At 38.7% G+C, this 21,711-nt stretch overlaps 1 protein-coding gene and 1 pseudogene across 2 annotated transcripts in view; one reads left to right on the top strand and one right to left on the bottom strand.

Annotated features, from left to right (window-relative positions):
- The window catches only part of PARVA (parvin alpha), a 165,152-nt gene extending 148,739 nt beyond the window's left edge, over positions 1-16,413 (bottom strand). The window contains exons 1-2 of one of the 2 annotated variants that reach the window (XM_051965424.1): positions 16,311-16,413; positions 15,760-16,004 (exon numbers count right to left, since the gene is read on the bottom strand). In XM_051965424.1, the coding sequence (XP_051821384.1) occupies positions 15,760-15,895 (136 nt within the window). In that variant the 5' untranslated portion in view covers positions 15,896-16,004; positions 16,311-16,413. Of the gene's footprint in view, positions 1-15,759; positions 16,005-16,194; positions 16,214-16,310 lie in introns of those variants that run through there. The other variant, XM_051965425.1, reaches the window with a different exon arrangement.
- A 257-nt stretch (positions 16,414-16,670) lies between these two features.
- On the top strand, positions 16,671-21,711 carry LOC127540646 (RNA-binding protein 5-like; annotated as a pseudogene).

Genomic DNA, 21,711 nt, shown 5'->3' with positions numbered 1-21,711 from the left:
CACACACACACACACACACACACACACACACACATTCTGAAAAACAAAAGTTCAGGCTGCAACCCAAATTCACATAACCTGAAAAACCTGAGTCTAGTTGTCAATGGAAAAAATCTTCAACAAAAGCAATATTTGAAGTATTTCTGGACACACACACATACACACAAACACACACACATACACACACACACCCATCAGAAGTGAGCAGAATATTTTATTTGATTGAACGTCCCAAACAATAAGAATATAACAACAATAACAACAAAAATCCAATTACAAAAGAAAAACTAAGGACTGAAATTAATCCTCATATTGAGGCTAATTTTTTCTGAAGAAAATCAACTTATGGTATAAAAAAAAAGACAAAAGATCATGAAGAAATTTTAAATGACATAATAGGAACTGAAAAAAATAAAGGAAAAAAAAAGATGAAGGCATATTAACTGAAACACCCTAGACTAAATTCCCTGACTCTCTAGAGGTGGGAAGATATTGTAGAGTATGCCTTTGCATAAATGGAGAAAAGTCCAGAGAGTAATATGTGAAGTATCTCCACTAAATCCATGGATGAATAATGAAAGGATGTCGATTCCTAGTGCCTCTTGGCAAGAGGGGGTACTGAAGAATAAAGGTAGAAGGGTTATTGCAGAAGAGAATTCTCATAAGGGAATAGCTGTGTATTTGCAGTGGGAGATGGATAACTTGGTTTAGTCTTTTTAAACAAAACTAATGGTTGGGGAAAATGTTGGTTTAAAAGAGGAGGATTTTTTTTTAAGCAATACTAAAAAAAAATAAATGGAGGAAAACAGAAGCCAAACAACCATAATGTTAACTATAAATGGATTAAACCATCTAGTAAAAGGAAAAAGTATGATAGAATGGACAAGAAAATAAAATCCAACAATTTATCGTACACAGGGAACACATAAAAAGGACATTCAGAATAAAAAGGAAGTGTTGAAACAAAATTTACTATGCATTAGGTGAATCCCCAAAGGCATTGCAATTATGCTACCAAAGCAAAGATAAAACTGCACAATATCAAAATAGAAAAACAGAGATATCATATTATATTTAAAGGTACCACAGACAATGAATAAATAGCAATGCTTAAATATATATGCACCAAATAGCATAGTTTCTAATTCATAAGGAAAAAGCTAATCAAACTATAAAAAGATATAGATCGTAACAATAAGAACAGGAACCTTTAATGTTTCCTTCTTGGGGGTAGACAATCCTAATGTAAAAATAACCAAAGGGAAAATACAGGACTGAAAAACTGTCAGAATATAGAGCTGAAAGGTTTAAGGAATCTTTTGAATGGAACACTAAAGAATATACATATTTTTAGCACATGATACTTTACAATAATTTGTGTTAGACAAAAAGAAATTATAAGCAAATATTTAAAAATAGAAATACTAAACATATCCTTTATAGACCAAAATGTAATAATATTAATAAAAAATAGAGGGAACACAAGCCAAAGATACCGACTTACATGAAAAATTAAAAAGAATATCCTAAATGGGTGGGTCAAAGAATAAAACAATGACTGTGAAAGAGAATATCATGAGGCAACATATCAAAATTTCTAGGATGGAGGTAAAGAGTTCTAAAGAGAAAAATTTACATTCCTGAGAACTTATATGAACAAAACAGATAAAGAATGAACAGAAAATGGACTTTTATATGAGAAAATTAACTAATGAATCCAAAATAAGCATAAAAGGGACACTTTGGAAATTTGAGAAATAGATCAATTAAAAACAAAAGGATAGTATAACAAAACTAAAGCATGTTTTCTTTTTAAATCCTAGCAAAAATCGATAAACCTTTAGTTATATTGAATTTTAAAAGGAGAAAAATGAAGTTTAAAAAATAAAAGCTGAACAAAGTGACATCACAACAAATAGAAGCAAAAAGTATATCATAATCTCTTAAATAGTTACATGTCATTAAAACTGAAAACTTGAAAGAGGATGAACTATAAAAATAGAAAATATCTAAGTTAGCAGAAATAAGTGAAATAGGTGATGCGATTTAAAATTGGAAGCTAGAAGGGCTCTAGAAGATACTGACTCCAAATGCCTCATTTTATAGAGAGGAAAGGCACAGAAAGGTTAAGTAAGTTCCTCAGAGATACACAGCTACTAAATATCTAAAGCAGGATTATCATTTAGGTCTTCCTGAGTGCCAATCCACTGCTCTATCTACTGTACCACCTAAGTGTCCCTGATAGAAATCTTCAATTAATTTCAGAAAAAGAAATTGAACCATCTATAAAGTAAGTACTAATGTGGGGAAGGGCAGAGTTGAAAGAGAAAAATCTGGTTCAGAAGGATTTTACAGATAAATTATATAATCTAGGAAAAATTAGTACACAAATACTATTTAAATTACTCTCAAAAATATAGCATTCTATCAATGTCCTTTATGAGATACAGGTATCTTTATGTATCTCATAAAGGATACAGTCCTAATACCTATAGCAAGGAAAGATAAAACAAAGAAAACTATAAATCAATCTCACTAATGAATATTAATTCAAATATTATGAATAAAATCCTGGAAAAAAGAAGTAGGAATATCTTCAGTTCTCTCACAGAGTAAGGGAAGATATATACACATCTATTCAAATGAAATAAGTAGGGGGGAAGTCTCTAACCTTTTTTTGGGTTTTTAAAACATTTTTATTTAAAGTTTTGAATTCCAAATACTATACTCCTCTCTATCCTCTCTGAGACAGTAAGCAATCAGATATAGGTTATATATATATTAAATTTTGTAAAATATTTCCATATTAGTCATTTTATACATGAATACTTGAATAAAAGAAAAAAATCAAAGTGAAAAAGAGCATGCTTCATTCAAACAACATCAGTTCTTTCTCTGGAGGTAAAAAGCATGCTTCATTTGTCCTTTGGGATTGTCTTGAATCATTACATTGTTGAGAATAGCTAAGTCAATCACATTTAGACCACATTGATTCCAGGTCTGAAATCCCAGCAGCAAGCATAGAAGCAAATTTATAGAACAATCATTAAATTACTTCACCTCACCCATTCAATCCCTCATCATCCTGAGCCTGTAGTCAACTTCTAATTGGTCCTCATACTTCTATTTTCTTCCTTTTCTAATCCATCCTCTACACTAATGTTCCCTAAAGCAGAAGCTCTGATCTACTCAAAAATCAATAGCTCCCTATTGTCTCAGAATTAATATCAAATTTAGCACCCTCTATGACAATTTACTTTTACCTATTTTTCCAATCATCTTATTTCCTTCTTTTTCTTCATTGAGCACTCTGTCAACTACACTTCAAACTTAACATTTCATTTCCCACCTCCATAAATTTGCACAGGTAGATCTCCCTATCTACAATGCATTCTCTCCTAAATTTCAAAATTTCCCTGTAGGAGCCACTCCACCTCATCCTTACAATTATCAGTGGTTTCTCCATTTTGAAATTACTTTGTACAAGAGATTTTTTTTTCATATAACCTCTATCTCTGTCAATCTGTATTTATTTTGTGGATAGATTGTATTTATTTACCTCTGTCTATTTTGTATTCTCTCAATTGAAACATAAGTTTCTGGAGTTCAGATTTTGCCATGCCATGGACCCTAAAATATATGGATATTGATTGTATATAATTTATCATTTCTTAACCATCTCCTTATAGTACTTCCCCTAATAAAATATAAGCTCTTTGGGGTAAGAATAAATTTGCTTATCTTTGTAGCCTAAGTTATTTGGCAAATAGTAGGTACCTAATAAATTTGTTGATTTGAATACTACATAAAAGATCAGACAAATTGTCTTCTACTCTTATGAAGTGTGTTTTATATCTGCAAGAGCCATTTAAATGGCCACAATAACCACATTTTAATGAACTTTTCCAAAAGGCAATGAAATTTGTCATCACACTCGTATAAAGGACAATAGCCCATCTTGGGCAAACACTCCAAAAAACGACTCTACCCAGTAGAGCAAGACAAGGATTTTTTTTAAAACAGGAATATGAGCTAGACCATAAATTACATCTCTAGCACCAGTAATATGAAAGGGCCAGGTAGCAGGGAGTCCAAATTACTAAAAATGGATGTCATATCCATTGAAAACTTGACAGTTAGAATCTATAAACTGAATGACAATTGCTATCCATCCAATTCAGGAGACGGAGCTGTCTGTTTCCCCATCTGCTCTAACACCAATTTCAGCAATTTTGAACTTTGCTCTCGGTGGCTGAACGTCTCAGATTTATTAAAGTGTCAGAGTCCAATTGTTCAGACACCCTCCTCTGGCAGGGCTATTACGAGGTGTGAAATTTTGATGCCCATCATTCAGAGTCAGGTGCAAGAGGACCAACAGCCCAATCTGACCCTACTGTTCTCATCATGGGAGAACTTCTAATTTAACATAATGAGACTCCAAGGAAAGGGAGGGTGGTGTTGAGTGGGGGGAGCACTCAGGGAGAAGAAGGAGAAAAGGAAGGAAAAAAAATCATTCTTCCTTCCCACCACCTAGGAGTGATGCTAGGAATCAAGCCCTGCCTCCCTATACAACTTCAGGATTTATTCATAAATAATAGCCATTGCAAGCTCACAAAGCACATTGTATACATTATTTACTTTGATCTTCACAAGCCAGTGAAGCAATAATGATAATAGCTAACATTTCAATAACTCTTTAAGGTTTACAAGTCATTTTATGTGTTTTATCTCATTTGATCCTTACAACAATAGCATAGGTAGGTACTATTATTTATCCCTATTTTACAGAGGAAGACATTGACTCTCATAAGAGGGTTAGTGACAACTAAATCAGTGTCTGAGGCAAGATTTGAATTCAGGTTTCCTGACTCCAAGCCCAGCACTCTATCTCCTGTATGATCCATCTGCTTAGGTATTTGTTATTTTTACCACCTGTATTTTACAGATAAGAGGATCCTAGACAAAATATCTAGATTTCCCTAAAACCTGGCTCTCCTGTGTAAGAGAACTTTTCAAGACTCTATTTGTGTTGCATTAGGTTTTTGTCTCTTTTTTTTCTAGACCTCTGTTTCTTCAGCTATAAAGTGAAGAGGTTAGAGTAAAAGATTACTGAGATCTCCCTTGGTCCTAAATTTTTGAGTCTATGATTTTAAGAGATTTATCCAAGATCACACAGCTGTTATTATTCAATGATTCCATTTGGGGTTTTCTTAGCAAAGATACTGGAACAGTTTGCGATTTCCTTCTCTAGCTTATTTTACAGAAGAGGAAACTGAGGCAAAAAGGGTAAAATGGCTTGCTCAGGGTCACACAGCTAGTAAGTGTCTGAGGCCAGATTTATTCAGGAGAATTTGCCCTTCAGGGCCTGAACTCTATCCACTGCCCCATCTAATTGACCTAGTAAACATTTATTGTGGTACTTGAAACCAGATTTTCCCAGCTTCAGTCTGACTTCTCACTACACCATTGCAGCTCAAAAAAAATGCATTTTAAAACTCTCCCATGAAATTTCACAAGTAACAGTGATATACCAAATGGGAAATCAGGATGCTACTATAACTGAATAGTTCGTTATTTCACATATTCGTGAGACTGAAGAGAAAATAGTAGAGCGCCTGTACCTCTTGAGAGGGCTAAATGGAAACTGGGGACACTAGACCCTCAGGTTCTGTTCCAATAGATCAGAAATATCTGGGTAAATTTGTCTTCCAGTCTCCTGTCATTAAAAGACCCCAGACATCACTGTCCCCAGGATACCCAATTCCTTTCATCAAGGACATCACATCCTTTGTGTCAGAATTTTATCTTTCAGCAGCAAAAAGAGAAGGCTGTATCCACATTTACAAATCGATCAGGAAACAAGGAGACTAAGAAGAATAAGACAGTGATGAAATATGCTGAAAGCCGACACCGTGGGGGGAAAGTGTCTGCCTCCACTGGTGTTTTCCCCACAAAAAATGCCCAGAGGTACTGGGAGGTGATAATTATGACCTCCAGCTGACTCGGAATGAGATTTCCAGATAAAATGAAACACCTGACTACTGATTTCAAAAAGCATTTGTACTACAATACAGACCTCTCCTGTCTTACTCATCAAATGTAAAAAACGATTCTCATAATGATACCCAAATACAAAAGCATAGATAAACTCAGAAACCCATGACCATTACATTTTATCCAGTAGGCTAATGTAGATAGGACTCCTGAAAAATAGCATCATGGAAGCTTCCTAATTTTTAGAAAACCCAGCATCTACAAGATCCAAACTTGCAAAACCAATAGATTAAGGAGTGGTTATTCACACTAAAAAGAAGGGGATTTTTCATTTCACAATCAGTTTCCTCAGCAACTTGGATACATTCAAGTGTTTACAAATAATATTTTTCTGATAAAAAAGATAAGGATCAGTTCCATAATTAAAACAAACAAACCATTAAAGACCAATTCAAAGAGAAATTTAAACCTTAGATTATAGCTGATCAAATACAATGAACATCTCTATTTTATATCAAGAATGAATGGTCCACTTGATATCCTCCTATCCCTTTGCCTTTTCTGAGATGCTTTTTCAATTCATAGACCATTTCTACAGATTAAAAAAAATAAAGAGATCTATTGCTCTACTTCCAAATTAATCTTATTACTTTATTATCTCATCAGATAATATAATAGATTTAGGGTTTCCATGAACCTTAGAAATCATTGAATTTAATGCCCCTGTTTTTATAGTTGAGGTCTGGAGAGTTAAGGCACCTGCCAAGATTACACTAGTAGTAAGTGGTACTGTTGGTATTTAAATCTAGGTCTTATTCCAAATCCTTGTTTTATCATATTGGCCATGTCTGAAATCTAGTGTCCCATAATTGCTAAGGGTTTTAGCCCATTTATCCCAGGACAAAAAAAAAAAAAACCACACACACATTATTTTTAGTTTTAAAGACCTATAAGAGTCACCCATTCATAATGGTAGAAGTTAGCCACTTGGATCACAGATATAGAAGAAACTTCAGAGATAATCTAATTGACCTTGATAATTTTACAGATAAAGAAACCAAGATACAGATCTTAATTCTAAATCCAGTGAAATCTCTACCATGCTATGCTGTTTCTCCACTTGGTTCCACCCCAATACTTCATGGATTAATGGTCCATTTTTGCAGATCATGATCAATGTGTACCTCAGCAGTAGAACTTCAAGAATTGTAGTGGTCCCTATACATTTATATTCCTAGTGTCTAGCTCTCTCCTGGTTAGGCTCAGTAGCTAGACTTCACGAGTTACTATGGCTCTGATTAATCTTTCCAAACTTAGGCCCTAATAGACTGTGAAGGATATGGGGTATTATGGCACCTAAGAGGTTTTAAAGTTACTTATTAACCTTAGCCTGGGGTGGGAGGGAGGGAGCAAAAATGGTTTCAATGTTCTCTCTATGTTGATAATTAATTAAACTAACCTTCAGCAGTATATGAACAAAGAACAAAAAACAGGTGAGGATGAAGGCTTGGGACATTCATTGTGATTAGGTATGACGCATGACTTTATTCTGTTTTTGCCCACAGATTAGTGTTCATCCAGGTGAAAATGGTGAAGCAATGTGAGCGATTGTGTATGCCTCAAGATGAGAATCCCAATAATTTGGGGTTGTTTGGATGTGGCTCTCTGGGAATTTTAGAAGTAACTGAGGGCTGAAAGGGTTGGTTTTACTCTCGTGGTAAGAGAGGGTGAAAAGGATCTCTGGATGTTACCCTGTGCCAACCTGAGCTAGAAAAATGGGCTCACTGTCATTTTCCTTAGATTTCCCAATTGCCACTTTGTCTGGGACTGTTCTGAAATCTTTTCTAGAGTAATTGTGCAAGAGACCTGGGATGTATACTTCCTCTTACGCCATCACCTTTGCCAGTCGTCTAGACAATATCAGTTAAAACTGAGAACAAAGTCATCATTTACTCTCCTTATTAGTAGATTGCTGTTCACTGATGGATTCTTTGGAAGTGAAAGCATGTTTGCTAGCCTGTGAAGTTTTTGTTTGTTCTGGAGTGAACAAGTTGAACTGATCCAAGAGTAGAGGAGGCTGATTATGGAAGAGAGAATGAGATTTCTGGCACCACTTATAACTCTAGTAATAACAATCATGTGTATTTTTATGGAGCTTCGCGTTCACAAATCCCTTTTATGTATATTATCTCAACTGGTCATCACAACAATTCTAAGAGATTCTGTAAATATCACATCCCTGTTATTGATGATGATGAGCTTTCATGTTCAAAGAGGATCAATGACCCCGATAATCATGTCTTGACTTGAGAGTGAATTGGATTTAAGTGAGGCAGAGTGACATAAATTGGTCAGCAGCGCTTTCTCTTTCAGAGTCATCAGAGTTCAGTAGTGAGACGAAAGTCAAGACACCTGGAAATGGTCTGGGAAGCAGTGAATGACCTTGGGGCCTTCGATGTCTGACCAAGTTCTAAGCACTACACTTCATGGTTTTTGGAACCAATTGCTCTCATCTATCCATTCCACCAGAAATCTTCACATGTTTGGACTAGATATCTAATTTGCTAATGGGTTTGAGGTCTGTGAACCTGGTTTTGTCCATCTGCTGAAATTTTACCATGGTATAGCTTCTTGCTTCTTGGAAACCACAGGAGAGAGGTAGTTAAGAGGTGGACCCAGAGACAGATGAGCAGGAAGAGTGTATGGAGTGTTCAGGGAAGATACGCAACTCTGGCACGAGGGCTTGCTGAGCCCTTTACAGGGACATCCCTGTATTATAGATGAGAAAAGAAGTCGGCTCAGAGACTTTAAATGACTCACTGAGAATTACAGAGTTAAATATTAGAACTGAAACTTGAAACCATATCTCTTGACTCTAGGATACTTTCTTCATCACCAAATCTGTCCCATATGCATAAGTATCTTAATTAGACAGGAACTTAATAATAGAAATTAAGCACTGCCTCTCCTTTCTGTTTGCTGTTATGAAATTCATGTCTAGAGGTGTAATATTTGGGGGGACTGACATAAATCAGTGCTCAATTTAGGTAAAAAGCCTATATTTAAGTCTGGCTCTGTAAATTATAATCTATGTAGATTTGAAAAAGTATTTTCTTTTCTCAGATCTAATAAAATGAGCTGGCTGAAATAGATGTCTATTAAAATCTACCTTTACTTTTCAGAGAATTCTTTCCTTATCTCTCTGTATATATATATTACATGTGTTATAGGTTACATTCAATTTCTTGCCTAATAGAACATAAACTCCTTTGAGGGCAGGATCTGCTTTATTTTTGTCTTTGTTTCCCATAGTTCATGATAGCAATAAATATTCCATAAATGTTTGTAGAAATAAATATCCAATTGAATTCTGTGTATTTCAGATAAAAGGGGTATTTATGCAACAGCATTGTAAAGTCTAGACACCATATTTTCAAATGGATAACTGAGAGAAAGTTAGAATGCATCCTGAAGATGATCAGACTGCTGAGGGGACCAGAGACTATAGATAAAAGAATTAGTTGAAGGAATTAAGGACTGGGTAGCCAGTGGAACAGTGGATAGATTGCTGAGCCAGAAGGTAGGATGACTCACACTGCAGCTTCTTGGAGTCACAGGTAAGAGGTAATTAACAGGTGGGACACCAAAGATGGATGAGCAGGTGGGGGTAATGGAGTGTTCAGGGAGGACTAGTGAGTCATGAGTTCAAATCTGGCCTCCGATACTTGCTAGTTGCAAGACCTTGGATAAATCACTTAACCCCATCTGTCTTAGTTTCCTTACTTGTAAAATGAGGTGAAGAAGGAAATGGCAAACTGAAAAGGAAAACTGAAATGAGTGAACAACAACAAAAGGCATTTTATCTAGGGAAATGAGAGCCATCTTCCATTATCTGATAACCTTTAAGAAGGATTAGACGTGTTCTACATGGGTCCAAAGTAAGAACTGGACTCACAGAGGCAAGTCACAATATAGATATAGACATGATGACAAGAACAACTTAGTCACGATTAGGACTATCCAAAAGGGAGATGGGCTGCCCCAGTAAGCAGCAGATACCCCCTCACTAGTGCCTGAAAGAGTTCAGAAAGCAAGCTGAAGGTCTTGGAGTAGATCCTAGAAATGTGCAGATTAAGATTGTTAAAAGGGTTGTTTTACATCAAGGATGTCCAGCTGTCTTTCCAAAGTCTGTGCAAAGCAGTTTCCCAGAAGCCAGCCTGGGAGGAATAGAAGACAAAGAGAAGAAAGCTCTATAGGACATTTAGCCATCACCTCCAGGCAATAGGAGCCTTTTTCCCCCTGTGAGCTCCATAATTAGATATTAGCAAATTCAGGGAATGATAAAATCGCCTGGATTTTCTCCTTACAGAAATGATTAGCCAGACAACTCTTGGCCCCAGAAATCCTTGGTGGCTTTTGAAATTGGAGGTCATGCTGCTGACTGACTCTGTAATCCTGCACCAAGCTCCTTCTCCTTCCACTTTCTTTGTAGGGAATCTCCTCATTGAGAAAAGAAGCATCTTTTCTCATAATTAAAGGAAAGTGGCCAGAAGTCCAGTCTTGGGAAGGGGAGTGAGAGTTTGAGATTGGCTTGGGGAACATTTCTTGTACCTCCAAGACAAGGGTCATCCATCCCTACAGAGCAACACTCTAATCAATTCTAAAAGTAGAAGAGTTAAAATCTAGTCCTTCTGTGTAAGTGTGAGTATATATATATATATATATATATATATATATATGTGTGTATATATATATATATTATATATATATATATGTGTGTGTGTGTGTGTGTGTGTGTGTGTGTGTGTGTATAACTTCATTTTATGGTTATAATATAAACAAATAACTTTTTTGTCATTTAGTTTTTTAGTTTTTTAATCATGTCTGATTCTTGTGACCCCAGCTGGAGTTTCTTGCCAGAGATACTAGAGTGGTTTTCCATTTCCTTCTCCAGCTCATTTTACAAATGAGAAAACTGAGGCTGATGGGATTAAATGACCTGCCCAGGGTCACACAGATAGTATCTGAGGTCAGATTTGAATTCAAGAAAATTAGTCTTCTTGCCTCCAGGTCCAGCGCCTTATCCATTGGATGGATAGCTGCCCACAAATAATTATACATTTCATATATTTTTACACCTCCTTGTTTTCTCCCATTGGAATGTAAGGTCCTCTGGAGTAGGGATTACTTCAGTCTTTGTCCTTGTATCTCAAGAACCCCCGAACAGTGCTTGGCACAAAGTATATTCTAAATAAATAATTGTTAACTTAAGGACTGATTGAAGCTGGACATTCAATAGAGATTTCTACAGATTCTTCATTCCTGGGTCACAAAAAAGGATTTGAACCAATTGCATTTTGTTTTCTTATTCATTTTCTTTCCTTTTTGATCTGATCTTTCTGGTGCAGCAAGATAATTGTACAAATATGTTTACATATATAGGATTTAACATATATTTTAATATGTACAACATCTATATCTATCTTACCATCTGGGGAGGGAGTGGAGGAAAGGAGTGGAAAATTTGGAACATAAGGCTATGCAAGGATCAATGTTGAAAAATTATCTGTACATATGTTTTGAATATAAAAAGTTTTAATAATAATAATAATAATAATACCTGAAGAGGATCATGGTTTTGGAAGAAATCCTTAGAATTCAACTCCTCTAATTTCCAGATAAGGAAACTGAGGCCCACGGTAATGAAGTGAAGTAGTTAGGTAGTGGCTGAGCCAAATTTGAGCCATATCCTCCTACTACAAATCAGGTGCTTTGTTTAGTGAGGACACCAGACAGCTTGTTAGAGTCTTGTCCTAAATCAGGGATACTTAATCATGGATCTGTGAACTTTTAAAAATGACTCACAATAGGGGCAGCTGGATGGTACAATGGATAGAGCACCAGCCCTGAAGTCAAGAGGACCTGAGTTCAAATATGGCCCCAGTCACTTAAACACACATAGAGCTGTATGACCCTGGGTAAAAATCACTTAATAAAATTGCCTCAACAACAACAACAAAAAGGAACCCATATAAGTCAGTCCAATAAAGGTCAAGACTGGAAGAATATCTTAGAGACCATGTAATCCAATATATCCATTTTATAGAACACTGAGGAGGTTCTCCAACTTACCCAAGTAATAAGCATGAGGGGAGATTGTGAACTTAAGTTCTTTGATCTCAGATCTAGTAGACTTTATATTGTATTGAAATGACAAACTAATTTCAGGGAGAAGGGATCTTAAAGCAGGTTATCCATGGGATAGAATTCAGTAAAGGTCATACATAAAGGGGATACTTGAGTTGAGTTTAGAAGGAAGATAGGGGTCTCCAAACGATAAAGTGAATAAGGAGAGTCCTATAAACATGAGGGACAGCCTGCAAAGACATGGATGGGAGGGAAAAATGTGTGGGCATGACAGAGTGGGTGCTGTTGCATAATCAATCTGCAAAGAGAAGGGAGAGCTAGTTTGTGAAATTCTTAAAAAAAAAAAAAAAAAAAAAAAAAGCTGAGGTAAATGAAATTCTTTATTTCCCCAAACCATCTTGCATTTATTCGTGTGTTCATTTATTCAAGAATTTGGGTGTAGACTCAGTCAAATTGAGACCTGTTTAAAAAGATGAAAGTCTCCCACTGGAAACAGGGTCATCTCCAGTTGATGGAGATGGTTTATATCTTGCCACTGGATCCAGATGGCTCTGGAGGGGAAAGTGAGGCTGGTGACTTTGTACAATCCTCCCTCACTTAAATCCAATTCACTTGCATGTGATTTTGATACTGTGGTCCTCTTCAACAACAAAGGACAAACAACAATATACAAGAAATAATACCCAAGAAATTTCAGGGGATACCTACTACCAGTAGGATAAAATAAAACAGATTCCTTTTGCGATTTAAGCCTTTCATAATCTCTAGGTCCAGCCAAACTAGCCTATTATTCCCCAATACATGATATTCCATTTCCTACATCGTTGCTTTTTGCACAAGCTTCCCCCTTTGCCTTGAATGTTCAAGTCCTACTTCCTATCTCTGCCTGGTCTTGATGCTCCCTTTCTCTCAGATATTCATGCTCTCTTCCCTATTCCCCTGAAATTACTTTGTATTGCGAACTTTATGTTGTATTTGTAAGAGGCAGCTACGGTACTAGAACTAGAGAAATGCCCAGGAAGATTCAAGCCTAGATTTTTCAAGCCTCCAACATAGGCTGGTTGTGTGATCCTAGACAAATTCAGTGCTCCAGAAAAGTTTTTGGAGATTATAAATTTTAAAGAATGTACAGATGTGCATTGGTATCAGTGATTTCCTCACCTTGGAGTTTGTTGTAACAGTGAAATCAGTTTCAGTCTCTATCTTTATATCATAAAATACACAATATAATATATGTGTATTGTTTTGATATATATTATTGGTAAATATAAAATTTATATATGGTATGTATTATATATGAAGTATAATATATATGTATAAATTCTGCATTAATGTATAGAAGACCATAGACCCCTTGAGGTTAGAAGTTATTTCATTTTTGTCTTTGTGTTCTCAGTATTTTGTCTTTGTAAAAATGCTTAATTTAACATTTATTAAGTATCTGCTAACATATAGCTAGATGGCACAGTGGATGGAGTGTGAGATTTAGAGTCAAGAAGACTAATGTTCCTGAGTTGAAATCTGCCTTAAGATACAGCTGAGGGCTGTGTGACCCTGGGGAAGTCACTTAACCCTGCTTGCCTCAGTTTCCTCATCTTAAAATGAAATGGAGATGAGATAATAGACCATCTAGTATCTTTGCCAAGAAAACTCCAAATAGGGTCACAGAGTCCAGGAGGATTAAACAACAGCACTCCAATAAATTCCAGTGGCTCTCTGTCACTTCCAGAATCAAGAAGAAAATCCTCTGGTTTTCAAAGCCTTCAAACCTGACTCCTTCCTATGTTGTCTTATGGTCTTGGACTTGCAGTGACCTCCCTGTTGCTCTCACCCAGCACATTCTTGATCCCAGTATTTTCACTGGCTGTCTCTCATGCCTGGGACATTCTCTCCCCTCATTTCCCCTTTCCTCTCTTCCCTGTTTTCCTTCAAGCCTCAGCTAAAACCTCACCTTCTATAGGAAGCCTTTCCCAACCTCCCTTACTTCCAGTGACTTTCCTTTTTTGGTTATCTCTCATTTACTCTGTCCATATTCTGGATGTAGCTGTTTGAAAGTCATCTTCCCCAAGAGACTGTGAGTTTCTGGAGATCAAGGACTGTGTTTTAAGTTTCTTTGTATTTCCAGAGCTCCGCTTAATGCGTGGTACTCTGTAAGCGCTTAATAAGTGCTTATTCCTTGCTTGGCAGCCTTTTTATTTTAATTTAATTTATTTGTGTGTGTGTGTGTGTGTGTGTGTGTGTGTGTGTGTGTGTGTGTGTGGTGTGTGTGTGATGTGTGTTTCCAGAGTTTAGCTCAATGCCCGAGGGACTGAGTAGCCTGACTAGGCTAAAATGAAATTCCAGCTCTGCCAGTTAGAGATTATAAAACTTTCCACAGAACACTACACCCCCTCATCTTCAGCTTTATCATCAGCAAGACCGGTAGAAGCAAAACTTTCACTACTTCCTTGGAAAGGTGTGGTCAGAAGCCCAAAAGACAATGATATCTTGATAAGAATTCTTCACAACAGCTGGGTCTTTTTAGGACCGTTAAAGGGACTATTTTAAGATTGGGAGGATTTGGGCCCTAAGAATCAGGACTTGGGGTTGGCACTCCCAGGAGGACACCTCCTTTGTCCTGGATGCTGCCGCTTCTGCAAAAATGGAGTTAAGGACCCCAGCAGCCCCGACTTCAGAAGGCCACGAGGCTGAAAGGGGCGGTCTATTCGAAAATGCTTTGGGATTTGACTGGGGAACCCTTTCTTCCTGTCATCATCCCTAATTCTGGTCCTGGCCCTGCAGGACCTTGGGACTTTGTACCTCTGAAAGAGGGTGCTGGGAGTGAGGGAGATTATGTATCCAAAGGCCAGTTTTGGCCAGTCGGGGCCTCCCTTCTTCGAGGAAGCCAGTACGGGGCAGGGGCGGTCCCCGGCGCACCCCGTCCAGCTGCGGGAGCCCAGCGAGGTAGAAACCCAGCCGCCCGCCTTTCCTGCCATTCGGGAAAGCTATAGAACGGCACCCCCCACTAGGAGATGGAAGGGAGGTGGGCTTGTCCACTGGAAAAGGAGGAGGCGCAAAGAGCCCCGGAGGGGAGCCGTGGCTGGCCGCTCTCGGATGGGGGCTCCCCACGGCGCAGAGCACAGGGAGCAGCGGGGCAGCCGGGCAGGGGCCTAGCCAGGCCGGGGGTGCAGGCAGCGGACATCCGGGCAGCTGGGCCGGCCGGCGAGGGGCGGGGCAGGCCCCGAGCTGCTCCGGGCTCCCGCATTTTTCCAGAGTGACGTTTTCACAGGAAATACAACCGCTCTCACACACACACACATACATATATACACACGCACTCACACCCGACCCCAGCCCCTCCAGCCCCGGGGCCCATAGCCAGCTCGGGACTCCCGGATCGCACTGTCCCAAGATGCGCTGCCCCAACACTGAGAAGCACGTAGACTCAGCCTGGCCACCCCCGGTCCTAGCTTCCTAGCTGTCCCCCACCCCCACCCCCCGAATGCGGTCCGTCCCAACCCTGCCCTGCCCTGCCCTGCCCTGCCCTGGCCGCCCCTCCCAGGGCGCTGTCCGACTGGGCTGGCTCCGAGCTGGGGGGTGGGGGGGAGCTCTGGGAGCCCGGTCCCGCGCCCTACTCACCCTCCTTGGCTTTCTTCCTCCGGGCCAGAGTTCCTCCAAGTTTCCCCAAGAAGGAGTCATCTTTCTTCCGGGACGGGGGTGACTTTGGGGTTGGAGATTTGGGGGCCGAGGGCGACTTTTGGGGGGAGGTTGCCATGGCGGGGAGCGCAGAACGGAGTTCAGGGAGAGCCGGGCCGGGTCCGACTGGGGCGCACCGAAGGAGAAGGCGGCAGGGCAGGCGGCGGCGGCGGAGACTGAAGCTGCCCCTTTCCAAACGGAAGCGGAATTATTTCAAGCATTTGAGGCAGCTCTCGCTCTCCTTTCCCTTCCCTCCTTCCCTCCCTCCCTCGCTCCCTCCCGCCCGCCCGCCTTCCCGGGAAGATCTTTGCCTGGCCCCTGACTCTGGCACTTAGTGTCCCTGGCTAGGCCGGGTCAAGTCGGACCACCAGAGCTCACCTAGAGCGCTCGGGAGTCCCAACCGGCCTCAGCCCCTCATCTATTTCCAACCACACCCAGAACTTTTCTGTTGTGGACCTGCATTCATGGAGCCTAAGGCTATTTATTTCCTTTACCTTCGGTGCCTTGTAACTCCTAGCCTTAGAATTAAGGAGGCCTGGGTTCAAGTTCTGCCTATGATTATCTGTTGCTCCCATTCAGAGAGATCTCTGTTGGCTCTCCCCCTCCAAGCTAGAGGGAACTTATTTGAGCACCCGAACCTTCTTCTGACCAACAAAAGAACCAGAGCATGCTTGCAGATTGGGGCCTGCGGATAACTGAATGCCAACATTTAATAGCAAGAGTGTGTGATGTGTCCAGATTACCCTGGGTCTAGCCATTCTCTTAGAAATCTCACATCCCTTTATTTATCTCTGCTCTGAAGACTTTGGGATAGATAACCTCCAAAGAGCTTTCTAATTCAAACAGGTTTTTTTTTTTTTTTTAATTTAAATTGCAAGAGTTCCAACTGTGAGTTCAACCTTGAAGATGTTCAGTGAACTCTTTAGGGAGCTTGTGATAAGCTAGTAGCTCTGATTGCCCCAGGCTCCAGATCTGACAGCATCTGATTTCTGAATTTCCCATAGAGTTGAATTAAAAAAGGAATTATATTTGAACAACTCTGTTCTTTTTATCTTTACTTCCCTCTCTTTTGAAAAGTTTCCTCATCCTTAGATCTTGCCTTAATGCAGTTTCAGGATCTATAGCACCTGCCCTGACTTTTCTCCCAAGATCACTTTCTGGGATCTACTAGCTTAGAGGTGAGTTGGATTCTAGTCCCTACTATGACACATTAGCTTTGTGATCTTGAGTCTCTGCTGATTTTGTTTTCCTATGCTATAAAATCAGAGGGTTATACTACTGAAGATCTCTAAGATCTGAAATGTCATAAGATCCTTAAAAGCCCATTCTGTTGTTTAGAATCCTATAATCAAAACCTGGATATCACCACAGGAGTGTCATGTTTTCACCTAAAACTACACAAGCCCCAAGCTAAATTTAATCATCTTCCTCCTAGAACTGGTTTTTCTTTCTGCCTCCTCCTTTTCTGTCAATGGTAGTATTGTCCTCCCAGCCATTCCTCAGGACTACCTCAGAGGACCTATCAGCCAGTACCTTGCCCATCCCTGGCCATGTGGACACTAATCTCTTCAGCCACCCCCCAATCCTAGCCCTCCCATGATAGCTTTTGTTTTGGCTCTGATTTGTGATTTCAGTATTGTAGAACATGTGTGAAAATTCCCTCTATCAATCTTCATCTCATTTGTCATTTATAGTCTTAAGAGCCTGGGGCACTCAGACCTTAAGTGATCTGTCCACTGTCACTTAGCTAAGACCAGTAGAGGCAAAATTCAAAACAAGCTCTTTGGACACCAACTCCTCTACAATATGTTTCCTTATTCCCATGACTATCTCCCAATGTAGCCTTATCTTCCTAAACTTGAAATTTATCTGCAAAGCAGGTCATAGGTAGGCAGGTAATCCAAACTTCACCTAGGGTGGTAAGTAGTACATTTTACAGAAGAGTAAACTGAGGCCCAGAGAAGTCAACTGCTTGTCCAAGATCATTCTAGGAATTGGTGACACAGCTGTGTAGAACAATAACCCAGGTTTTTTTATGAACTATCATCAAATAAGCTTTCTGGATCAGTCAAGTAATCAATAAACATTTATTGAACATTTACTATGTGCTAGATACTGTGCTAAGTACTGGGCATACAAAAAGGGGCAAAAGAGAATTTCTGCCCTTAAGGACGATACAAATAACTGTAAGTATATCTAGAACAACTTATCAAGTGGAAGAGAAAAAATCTATTTTCCTTTTGTCAGTTTCATATCCTCTACTCCCTTCCTATTCAACAATTTTTTTTTTTAACAATCACCAACAAACATTTCAATAAAGGAAAAAGATCAAGCAACAGGCTTATATAAAAAATTGAACTAGTGTCATGTCCAGTTTTTTTTTTTTTTAAGTATCAGAAGCTCCAGCAGGTAGTGGGCAGCTAAGAGGGGCAAGGATGGCTTTGTGGGTAGGAGATGACAGTCAGCTGAGTAGCCATTTTGTTCAAATCTTGGACAGTTGCTAGAGCCTCTGGAACTCTTGAATTGTAAAGGTTGCCTTACCTAGCCCAGTTAGGGGTGAGTACGCTGGTTTGTCCATGTTCACCCCAGGAACTTAATCTTGATCCTAACCATCTCTCAAAAAGATTTGATATTTTGGAGCACTATACTGGCATTTTAAACAAGACTATGAATTCAGACAAAAGAGTCAATAGAATTGAAAGTAGTGGAAGACTTCATAGGTCAGGATGATCAGAAACTAACATGAATCCAGAAACAGACAAAAAGATTCAGATTCTAAAAGATATGGTGATCAAAGGAATGACAGATATGATGACTCCAGGGATTATCATAGTCTGGATGGGGAACAAAGAGAGAAGGAATAGTGACATAGAAAATGGTGGCCATTCTAATGTTGACTATGAAGAACATGACTACAGGAATGATATTAAGAATGGGTGAGAAAGACAATTATGTTGCCCCCACTTCCTGTTACTGTTACAGAGAATGATATTAGAGAGAGAATGGAATCCTTTGAGGGTCCTCAGACTGTAGATGTGTGGTTGAGAAAGAGAAAAATAGGTATAAGTCATGTTTTTTTTTTTTACAGAATAATCATCGATTGCAAGATGCTATCAGATCAATAGAAATCAATCAGAAAAAATTAGTGACTCAAGGAAATCATATTACAATGTATTACAGCAATCCCAGATCTAAATTTGAGGTTGACTTTGTAACAAGTGCTTGCCTTAACTTTAAGACTCAAATGTTTTAGATGTGGAGCTGATAAATTTGACTTAGAACAGGAAGTCCCATTAAAACCACAGAGACTGCCCAGTCTATGGATTATTATTCTGATATTGTTCTTTGACTATTGTTCCTCATACTTCAGTAGATACTATAATGATGGCAGTCTCCATATGCATCAATAGCTGTCAATAACTCATATTATATGAGGCAAATCCAGCAGAACTGAGGATTTGCTGCTCTCTTCAGTAGTTCTCTGTTACTAAATCTTCATCCTCCACTGAATATCAATGGCAAAACAATTAGAGTAGATTTTGCCAGAAGTCCCAGAAAATATTTGTTTTACTTAGATGCTACAAGATCAGCTACAAGTCAGCTATGGCTGACATTGTCTTTGATGTGGTTCACTGGTCATCCACTCAGTCTCAAAGTGGAGAAGGTGCAATGTAGACCACAAGCATGACTCATTTATTGTACTATACTTTATTATATTTCACAGATTTTGAGGGTTTTTTTTGCTTTATTTGTTTTACAAATTGAAAGTTTGTGGTGATCCTGTATTGAGTAAATCTGTTGGTGTCGTTTTCCCAACATCCTGTGCTCATATTGTATCTTTGTGTGTTTAATAATTGTTTTTTTCCTGAGGCAGTTGGGGTTAAGTGACTTGCTTAGGGTACACAGCTAGGAAGTGGTAAGTGTATGAGGTGGGATTTTAATTCAGGTCCTTCTGACTTCAGGGCTGGTGCTCTAAACATTTCACCATCTAGCTGCCCCACATTTTGATAATTCTTGCAAAATTTTTAACTTTATTATTATTATTATTATATATGTTATGTTGATCTGTGCTCAGCAACCTTTGATGTTACTAATACAATTGTTTTGGGGTGGCACCAAATAATACCCAAATAAGACAGGAGACTTAATAGATAAATGTTGTGTGTTCTGATTGCTCCACTGACTGGCCATTGTCCATCTTTCTCAGTCTCTTTCTCAGATCTCCCTATTTCCTAAGACACAACAGTATTGGAGAATACTGCATGAACTCAGTTGAAAAAGTAGCAGCAGAGTTTGAGAGAATAGACTCCAATTTTGAAAGAAATTTCTACTGTGGGCAAAATGCTATCAAACAGCATCACATGCTACTGGGAACTCTTTTGTGAAGGGAAGAGTCAATCATTGTAGCAAACTTCATTGCTGTTTTCTTTTAAGAAATTGTCACAACCACTCCATCCTTCAGCAACATCACAATGATCATTCAGCAGCCATCAACATCGAGGCAAGACCCTCCACCTGTAGAGAGATTATGACTTGCCGAAGGCTCCAATGATGGTTAGCATTATTGTTATTTTAGCAATAAAACACTTAAAGTATCTATATTTTTTTAGACATAATACAACTGTATGATTAACAGACCACATAAACAAATTTTAAAGTAGTAGGAAAGGAAAAAAAAAAAAACCTTGGCTTGCTTAATTGTAATATTTGTTTTAATGCAGTGGTCTGGAACCAACTTGTAGAATGTTTGAGATATACCTGCACAATTACCTTCGGCCTGTCCAAGATGACTAGGCACAGAAGGCCCAGTATTCATTAGATTGTCAGCAGTTTTACCATCAACAAGCAAGGAACATGAAGAATGATGCACCTATTGTATCAAGGGCAGCAGTTACCACTACTTCAGGAGTTGTATTATCCTAAAGTCTCCCATTATATAATCAAACCAGAAATCCACCTGTTTCTCCATATTCTCCTAATTTCTTGATCCAGCAATATTTAGATTGAGATGGAGAGAAGGAAACTTGGGTGCCTGCAGAAGAATGTGTAATCCAACCAGGAACTGGTCTGTTTCCATCAAAAAAGAGAAAGAAAAAGAAAGAAACTTAAAAGCAAAATGGCACAGTGGAATGCCAAAGACATAGAACACTGAATAAGAGCTTAAATAAACAAAAAGGAAACTTCAATAATAGCTTCCAGCCTGTCAATTCCTTGAGGGAGGAAGAAAGGAGAGAGTCAGCAGCAACAGATGCTGACTCTGCTCTCTTTGAGAAGGAGAGAGCTTTGGCTGAATGATAGTAGCTTATCCCAAAGCTGGTGAAAGATGGAGAAGAGGAAAATCCGCTCAAACATGGTCTAGTTGGTGTTTATAGTAGTGATAGTGATAATGAGGAATATCGATGGAAAAAATTTAAAGTGAAGAAGAAAAACTGGCTGATTGTCTAATCTGTAAAAGGCTATTTTCCAACAAAGATGCTTAATTAAATATTAATAACTCTCCCACTTATAAAAGTAAAATATGAGTATGTATATATGAGCAAGACAGCTACATGACTGCTAGGTGGTGCAGTGAATAGAGTGTTGGGTCTGGATGCAGGAATACTCATCTTCCTGAGTTCAAATCTATCCCCAGACACTTACTAGCTGTGTGACCCTGAGCTAGTCACTTAATCCTATAAATAACAGGGTTGTATCACTGTCTTGATCATCTATACATATTCATATTTTGCTTTTATAAGTTGGAGAGTTATTGTAAAATGCGCTAGAGAAGGAAATGACAAGTCACTCTAGTGTCTTTAACCAAAAAATCCCAAATGGAGTCATGAAGGGTTGAATATGACTGAAAAATGATAAAACAATAAATAAGACTAACAAAAACTAGAAGCTTTGCGAGAG

This window comes from Antechinus flavipes, chromosome 6 (assembly GCF_016432865.1).
Source record: "Antechinus flavipes isolate AdamAnt ecotype Samford, QLD, Australia chromosome 6, AdamAnt_v2, whole genome shotgun sequence".
Lineage (NCBI taxonomy): Eukaryota > Metazoa > Chordata > Mammalia > Dasyuromorphia > Dasyuridae > Antechinus > Antechinus flavipes.
The sequence above is the reverse complement of the archived record's forward strand: the minus strand, read 5'-3'. Positions and strand labels throughout refer to the sequence as shown.